The sequence below is a fragment of the Mesoplodon densirostris genome, chromosome 7, assembly GCF_025265405.1.
Source record: "Mesoplodon densirostris isolate mMesDen1 chromosome 7, mMesDen1 primary haplotype, whole genome shotgun sequence".
Lineage (NCBI taxonomy): Eukaryota > Metazoa > Chordata > Mammalia > Artiodactyla > Ziphiidae > Mesoplodon > Mesoplodon densirostris.
Genome location: NC_082667.1, coordinates 113,865,315 through 113,874,041, shown reverse-complemented (window position 1 = coordinate 113,874,041; position 8,727 = coordinate 113,865,315). Strand labels below are relative to the sequence as shown.

Sequence of the window (8,727 nt, the reverse complement as noted above, 5' to 3'; positions counted from 1 at the left end):
CTGCAAATAATGGCAGCCTCAGCAAATCGGTTGTTTTATTTGCAACAAAAGATAGGCTAGCTCGGGCTTCCCTGGTGGCGCAGTGGTTGAGAGTCCGCCTGCCGATCCAGGGGACACGGGTTCGTGCCCCGGTCTGGGAAGATCCCACATGCTGCGGAGCGGCTGGGCCCATGAGCCATGGCCGCTGAGCCTGTGCTCTGCAACGGGAGAGGCCACAACAGTGAGAGGCCGGCGTACAGCAAAAAAAAAAAAAAAAAAAAAAAAAAATAGGCTAGCTGAATAAAAATGGAGTTTCTGAATTCTGTACCTCATTGGCCAAGCTAACCACTTTCATTTTAACAATTTCATTGTCTGACCTTTCTGAACATTATTTTCTGCCTACAATGGGCAAAGCTATTGACAAGTGTTGAGTACAGAGGAATGTCAACCTGCATTGCTCTTGTTCTCACTGACTGTGCTCTGCTACCCTATCGGCAGAACGTTTTACCTGGTCACTTGTTCGTGCTAGAGGAGCTCTGTTTTGCAGCTGATGGGGGTGAAGGGGAAGAGGTTTTAAGAAGTCAGCTCAGGCACCTCATCATTCAACTGGGAGTGGTTGTAAGTAAAACACCTTTTACTTCATGCATCTACGTATAGGTTGGCTTAGAAATAAATTACATCCAAGACCGCTCAGTGAGAACTAATCCACTAAAAGCCAGAAGACTAAACCCAGCAATGTTATCTAGAAGCACGGACACAGGCTGAAGTGATCATGGGAAGTGTCTTCTCTCTTTTGAAATGGACATAAGGAGCCCTGATGGGAATCTGCAGGTCTATGCTAAACTCACACACACACACATGCCAGCTTAGCTTATATAAAGGGGAGCAAAAGCAGCACAGAGAAATAAATTTAAGTCTCTCTGTACAGAAGTATTTTTTCATTGGATCCTCTTTAAGCTAGTTTTTAAGTCCCGTTACCACATTTGAGTGTGTGGGTATATACTGTCTCCGGTAATGCTGTCCTGTACTGTTTACCTCTCCTTTGACCATCACATGTCACCAGGTTTTGGTGATTTAGTATGCTTTTCTATGTCCACTTGGTGCTCCAGGATTACAGATGATGTAGAAATGGAAGTTACATTCTGTTATTTTTAATGGAAAAGATACTAAGAATTGAATCAGAACAATCCAAGTAGAATAATTTTCCAGGCGGACTCCATGTGCTTCAGATAACTGGATGGTTTAATGGACCGAAAAGCAAAATCGCTCTGAATGTTCCTGTACATCAGAAATTTGGGGATTTGGTTCTGCATTAATTTTTCACGTTGGTTCCACACCTTCAGTTCTGTATTCACCATCCTTATCCCCAGTTTAAAAAGTATTTGATCTTTTTTTTTTTTAAAGAGCTCATAATCCAGTTCAGATCATTTCATTGATTATTTCTCAGTTAGTCTTTCTGTATTCTGTAGGGGTTGGCTGTTCGTCTCTACAGCTAATCCCACTAATACAACTTAAAGAAGCCCAGGAATGAGATAGTGGTGAAAATCTCTAAATAGTATTGGCAGCAAACAGGAAGAAGCATAAAAGGCGAACTGGAATCCTGCAAAAAGGAACGCTGTGGGTGAAACAAAACAACAGCAACAACAAGCTGTCTCTTATCAGAAGGGCACTGAATTCATCAGCATGAATTAACCATATTGCATTCCCAGGGAGATGAAGGGAAATCTTATTTTTCTAGACGACAAAGAAAATTTTTAACAAACCCAAGACACAAACAGTCCTGCTTCTTCCCCTAAGCCAATCTCAACTACTGGGAATCTTTAGCCTCTCTGAATGTCTATATGGTTTGTACTCCAGCACTTGGATATGTTGTGCTTTACTTTCATTGTTTCTTACAAGTAAGTTTTGTCTTCCCAGACAGAGGACAGATAGTTTCTTCCACTTCTTCATTGTATCCCACAGAATCTAATGTGGGGCTGAGTACTAAAGAAGTACCTCTCAAGGTCACTCACCAATGTATGAAAAAGTCCCCACAGGGTGAGAGGTCCCTTGGTCCCTGCTCCCCTCTGACTTCTCTGCCATAGTCAAGAGAGAACACTGGATTGCACACAAGGGTTACTGAGGAGTGGGCAGGATTCTTTAGCTAATTTTCCAGCAGGAGGATCATTGTACTTATGGGTCTGACCTGCATCCTCTATAATATAGACTCTGCATAGTCTAACCTTTGTAAACAGGGTCAATTCCCCAGACACAACACAGTCACAGTGCACTGGTTCTCTGACATGCTTTGTTCAGTCCGACCAGTGAAATATTTAGATGCATGCTCTTACTTAATGTATGGGGAGATTGTATACTCAATTTCTTTACGCCCCTTTTTGGCCCTCAACTTTTCTGCCTTTTCTGATCAGGAGGTTGTTTTTCACTTTATTCCCTTTGTATACTTTTTTCTTTCTTGATCTCAGTGCTATTTCTACCATTTGTTTAATGGCAATATTCGTATTTTTTTTCATTCATTCTTCAGATTTGGAAATTGGTATGAAATTAACAAAATTTGAATGATAACCTTCTGTTAATAGTGACAGAACTTCTCTTGCCCAGTTGCCCTTAAATTATAACGGGGTTGTTGACCTCTTCAGTTCTAAAACTTGGCGACTTTTTTCTTTGCAAGCCACACCAGTTGTGAGAGATGATAGATAGGTAGGTAGATAGATAGATAGATAGGTAGATAGATAGATGACAGAGTCTATATTTTTTCTGTGAGAAGAATTTTCTGAAGTCACATCATCACCAATCTTTGAGTCATACTGTAGGTTTCCCAGGTTGTCAGCCACCGAGGACACTCCATAGGGCTAATGGTGCGGGATTTGCCTGTGGGGGACAGGGAGCCACCTTTCACAGAAAGCCACTGGAATAACTCAAGGCAACTAAAAGCTTACTTTTGTCTTTGAGAGGCCCCATAGGAAGCACTAGCTTTAAGTGAAATCTTTATGAAAGGATTCCTTCTCTGAATTTTCCCAACAGGTCTCTTTGTTATTACCCCAGAGAGCTGCCTACCAGTCAGGGAATCAAATCTCCCTTATCGTGTCCAGACTGCTTTACCGCTGCACACACCCCCTTGGCGGGAGGGCTACAAATGGTTCTCTCAAGCTCCACTCAAACCACCAACCTGCCGTGTCTGAAATGCCCCGGCCCTTTCTGGCCTCGTGTATTTGACTCCTACACCATAGGGAAGTCCCCCTTGGATTCCAAAAGAAAATTAAACTCCTTGGAATTCCAAACTAATAAACTTTCACAGAGTGGCCCCAGGTGGATTGGTTATCATGATATTTTGGTCTCACCTAACCAATAAGAGGGCCAGTTGGCAAGTTCCCAGGATGAATATTCTCATATAAGCTTTGGATTAGAGGAAGCCAAAAGATTTTCGGCCATCTACATGCTCAACTTACACCCCACCTGGGTTCTGAGGTAGAGATCTGGTGACGATTGGGGCCCTGCAAGGCAATTAAAAGAAATAAAGCGAAGTATTATATTTTAATTGATGTAATCTTCAAGCTCCCAGTGGAATCTGGGGTGATATCTGACTAGAGTTACCCTAGGTATCAATAGATGACTATTCTGTGAAAGTGCATTTAGGAAGACAAAACCCTATGAATCCTGAACTTCATTAACATGTGTATCCGTTTGGGGATGGGCGGGGGATTGGCTCTGCCTCCAGGACTACAAATTGAAAGAAGCCACCTAGATTTTTCTGGGGTCTGAACAAAGAGCGGAAGAGGATAGGGAATGGAGAGGGAGCGCGAGAAGGGCAGGTGGAGGGGAAGACAAAATGTGGATTTCTACTTTTATTGGCTTTCAGAGTACCTGAATTTTAGACACACCAAAGCATTCTCTCCAAACCCAAACAGCTTTCATCCATCACTAACATTTCAGGGTTTGTTTCTTTTTTATTGTAAATATTGCAGTCGAAGAAAGATAAACAGACAAGAAAAAACGGCTTTATACAGTATACAGAATCAGATAGAAAATACAGAATGGAAAAGAAAGCCGACAACCAACAGATAAAAAGTGGAGACAAACCAAGGAAGAGAACTAGCTGGTTGCAGATTCACTCACCAGCTTGAGTGAGGTGCAGCCATGGTCCCAGCAGCTAATAGAAACTGCCTAGCGCTGTCAGTCTTATCTTTATTCCGTGAAAGAAACAGACTTTATAAAGGATTCATGGGGACGTTTATGTCACCAATCCATTTTACAAAAGTTTGCTATTGATGAAGATATCCTGCTCATAAAAACGAGGGTTTTTTTGTTTTTTGTTTTTTTTTTAAAAAAAAACAACCCTTCCTGCCCCACATGCGCTCTGACAGTAGGGACCACATTGTCAGAAGCAAGGAATGGAGCTGTGGGTCGGGGCAGCATGGCACCATTGCAGCCTGCGGTCCATGTGCCTTCAGGTGCCCTTCCCCCCAAATCCACGTTTCTCCAGGAGGCTCTAAGCCAGGTTTAAAAAAAGACTCATGTCCTGCAGAGCTTGCCGACATTTGATGGTTTAAGAGGAAAACGTTAAAAGATGCAAATTCATGAGAGAGAAGAGGTCAGCCTAGGACAAAACTGGCATCCTTTATAGGCACCATCGGGGTACCCCCCAGGACGGCAGTTCTAACCAGTAGTCCTGGCACAAAGAAGATGTCGACCTAATGTCGACGGCAAAAACATGGAATTGAGCGCGTTGCCTTGCAAAGGTGTCTTTATTTTAGTACGTTCAGAACAGAAACAATGTGAGGACAATTTGATTCAAGGTGGTGACAGCGGGGGAGATGGTTGTAGTGGCTGTTTAGTTCTCTCTCCTCTGAATTTTCTAAGCTGACAAACAGAAATTGCATAGAATTTGTTTTCCATCAGAAAATGAAAACTCTCTGTGTGAGACTCCCAACTGGCGAAGCCAAGCAAAGATCAAGCAGCTGCTGAGAAGCTTCACCCCTCCCGATGAGTGCTCCGGCCACTGCACGCATCTCACAAGTAGAGAAGTACTTAGCAGGCATCTGACAGCCTGGAAAGCATCAGTAACTCCGATTGTGTAGATGAAAGAGAAGTGAGGTGCTTCATGTAAAGTCCTACAAGGGGGGCTACTGCCCATGCTTAGGTGAGGACTCGAGTCCCTAGTTCCCAGGCCTGTGTACTGACTACAAGACCCTACCTCTCTCCCAGGAACCTGGCAAATTCTTGATTACTTAGGATCTTCCCATATAATAAACACACACGCACACACGCACACACACACACACACACATTTGCACTGAGGTCTCACATCTAGTAGCAAGAAATCACCCAATCCATGATAGCCTTGGGGGTCTGGCTTCATAGGCAGCTACTGAGTTTGATTAAAAAGAGGTGCAGTTGACAAAGTATGCACCAGACCAGCAGGGCGGCCCCATCCTTCCCCACCTGAAGACAGCACGTTCCTGCTGAAGCCAAGGCCACTGTTGGGGAAATTTGTATTTACCCTCTCTGCTCCTTAAACAAGGGCCTGGGATACTTTGTGCCTTCTACTCTCCTCCGCTATCTCTCTTCTTCAGAGATCACATTCACCAAAGACCAAATCAAACCCAATCATAGTGAAAGTCGAAAAGAGAGAGAAAGAAAGGACAAATTAACCTCTGAAATCCCAGGCATTTCAAGGTCTCTCAGTAAACTATGAGTTAATTGGGTTTTGGCATTTAAAAAATTACTGGGCCTTTCTTTGATATTCTCCACCTAATTCACCTTCTCCTACATGCCCTGTGGCCCCAGTCACCACACAGAAAGGAGAGTTCAGCGCCTGGAGTCTGATGCACTGGCCGCTTCATATCCTAAAATTTAGGAAAATGGTAACAGGGATTATTGTGACTTCAATTCCCTAACCCAGCCTCCCCCTCCAAGAAAACGAAACAAAGGAATAGAACTGAGACAAGAAAGAAGAAAAGGAGGGAAGGAGAGAAACAGAGAAAACAAAAGAAAAGAACATTAACAAAAATATACAAATCCAGAAAAGAAAAACTTCCCTGTTGAGTTTAATTTTTTTTTTTTTTTTTTCTGTAAGAACTAGACCCAGGGTACAATGGCCCCTTCCTAGGGGGAAATTCCATTGATGATGCCACCAATTCATCGGACGGTCTGGGCAGGGACCCCTCCCACCCCGACTCTTTAGTTTTGTTGGGAGGGACAGGCCCACTGCAGGAAGAGGGGGCTTGTGGCCAGGTGGGAGAGCGTCCCCTGCCACTCGGGCTCAACGTCTCTGGGTGGCCCCAGCTCCCCGGACCAGGGCGCCGTCTCCGACTGGGGCGTCAGGCTCTTTGATCGTTTTGTAAAGTTACTGGATCCAAAACCTGGAGAGAAGGGTGGACGCTGTACAAGTCCGGGCGCCCCGCGGGCAGCAGGGCGGGCTCAGCGAATCCCGCCTCCGCAGCGGGCCGGGGAGCCGAGCATCCTCGGCGGCGGGGCTACTCGGGCTCGCTGCTGTTGGTGGTCTTCTCCCACTCCAGGCTCTCCTCGCTGCGCGCCGGCGACGGCCGCGCCCGCAGGCCCTGGAAGCGGCGGCACTCGGGGCACACGCGTATGTGCGTGCAGCCGCGGGCCACCAGGGCGGCCTCCTGGGCCAGTCTCTGCGCCAGCTGGTCAGGCTCCCCGGCCCCGCACAGCTTGCCGTTGCTGAGGGTCACGGTGGCCCGGGGCCGGCGCTGCTCCTCGGGGATGGGGGGCCGTGGCGGCGGTAGCCCGGCGCGCCGCCGGCGCGGGTGGACACTGTCCTGACACAGGATGATGCTGCGCAGCTCGCTCACCATCTCCTGGCAGACGGACACCTGGAGGACACGAGGAGGTCACAGCCCGACCTCTCAGGACCAGCCCCCGAGGGTCCCCTGCGGGCTCATTCGGGTGCGCGATTAGGGCGCAGAGTTTCACAATTATATCATCTTATATTTTCGAAGGCCTTTCAATCCACCTCCTCACTTCCACCCGCTATTTAATATTCAAACATCCTCCATACCATCCCGCCAGCTGGTCGTCTCGTCTTTGGACAGCTTCAAAGACACTGATCTCACCATGTTGGGAAGGTGCCCCTACCATTTTTGCACATTACCCTTAAACGCTGCTTCCTTCTACTGACTTAATTCCTCTCCCTGAACTTTTCATCCATCCATCCCAGTTAAATTTAGACCTTGAAGCCGACTAAATAAATAATCCCTTTACCGCATGTCAGTCTTTCAAGCTTGTGAAAAAACAACCATGTCTCCACGAACATTCTGTTCTCAGGCCAAAGAGTCTCATTTCTTTTAATCAGCTGGTTATGGCTGGAAAGGCTGCGTTCTAACAATAACTATAATAACAAAAACAAGGCAATCTACTCCTGCAGCTCTGCCATCTCCTGATAAGAAACTCTTGGGTCCAGCTGTGTTTCAAAATATTTTGAATTTTGACAAGGTCATACAATACACATAAAATATATTACGTATCACTTCCAGTGGGCTCTGGGGGAAGACCCTATATTCAAACACATTACTATTTCTGTAGCAAAATGAATATACATTCACACCAAGTGAGTTAAAGACCATAAACATTAGCCTCATACAAGTCTAAGTCAAGGTTTGTCACCCAAAGCACTGGCATCAAACTTACAAAAACCTTGGAACTTTCTGAGCTTTTGCGGTTTCAGAATTGTGGATGAAGAATCTTGAGCCTGTACCATGACTACTACTGTTATACCCATTTCACAGATGTGGAAATGGAGGCTCACAGAAGTTAGATACCTTGCCAGAAATGACTCGACTAACAGATAGCTGACCCAGAATTTGAACCTAAACCTACATACTGCAGAGCACATGCATGCTCTGCTTTCTTCTCTACTCTGTGCTGGAAAGGACACTTTCTCCCATTAGGATGGGAGAGGAAGCTTTCTGTTCTTTCATGTTCTTTCTTCTAGTCTTCCCGTTCTATCAACAGGACAGTTGTTCTACCATAGTCAAATAGTTAACTTAGCCTTGACTCTTCTTTCTAGATGTTGGGAGAGCTTGAACTCCTCACTGAATTTTTTAAGGTACATCCAGACCACTGGCAAGCTCTTGGGAGAATAACCCAGCGTGCACAGATCCTCTACCTGAAGCAGCTACAGAGAAGTAGAATCCCCTAATGGAACACAGCCTGAGTTAGGACTTGAGACCTGGATTCTAGACCCAAGGTTGTTAATGAATAGCAGAAACTGTAGTCAAGTCACTTAACTTCTCTGTGCTTCTAATAATAATTACAACAAAAACACCACCACCTGCCTAATCTATTATATGTGACAAGAACATAAAGACATATATTGATATTTATTGACTGTCAACTAAGTACCAAACACTGTGCTTTGCAGTGGAAATACAGACACAAAGGACTCAGTCCTTACTTTCAGGCAGTGCAATGTCTAGTAGCCAGGCTGATACGAAAATAATTGCCACACAGTTTGTAAGTGCTCTATGTGCTGGTTACAGGGGTGGTGGGAAGGAGGAGGAATGAGCAACTTTCTGGTCCAGGGAAGAAGGCAGGAGAACTGCAGAAGGTTTCACAGGGACAGGAACACCTGAACGAGGTCTTAGGAAGAGGTAAGAGCACCGCCATTTAAGGGGTGGACGGAAGGAGAAAGCCAGTAACGCTGGAGAGGGAAGGAGGAGGGAAACCAAGAGAGCCTGGAGCAGGCAAGGCAAGGGAGGAGAGAGTTCTGGAAGGAGCGATCCACTTCAT

At 45.5% G+C, this 8,727-nt stretch overlaps 1 protein-coding gene across 1 annotated transcript in view; it reads right to left on the bottom strand.

Moving 5' to 3' along the window:
* Window positions 1–6,452: 6,452 nt before the first annotated feature.
* GRIK4 (glutamate ionotropic receptor kainate type subunit 4) overlaps window positions 6,453–8,727 on the bottom strand; it is a 311,029-nt gene continuing 308,754 nt past the window's right edge. The window contains exon 19 of the mRNA XM_060103224.1: window positions 6,453–6,812. Within this exon, the coding sequence (XP_059959207.1) occupies window positions 6,453–6,812 (360 nt within the window). The remainder of the gene's footprint in view (window positions 6,813–8,727) is intronic.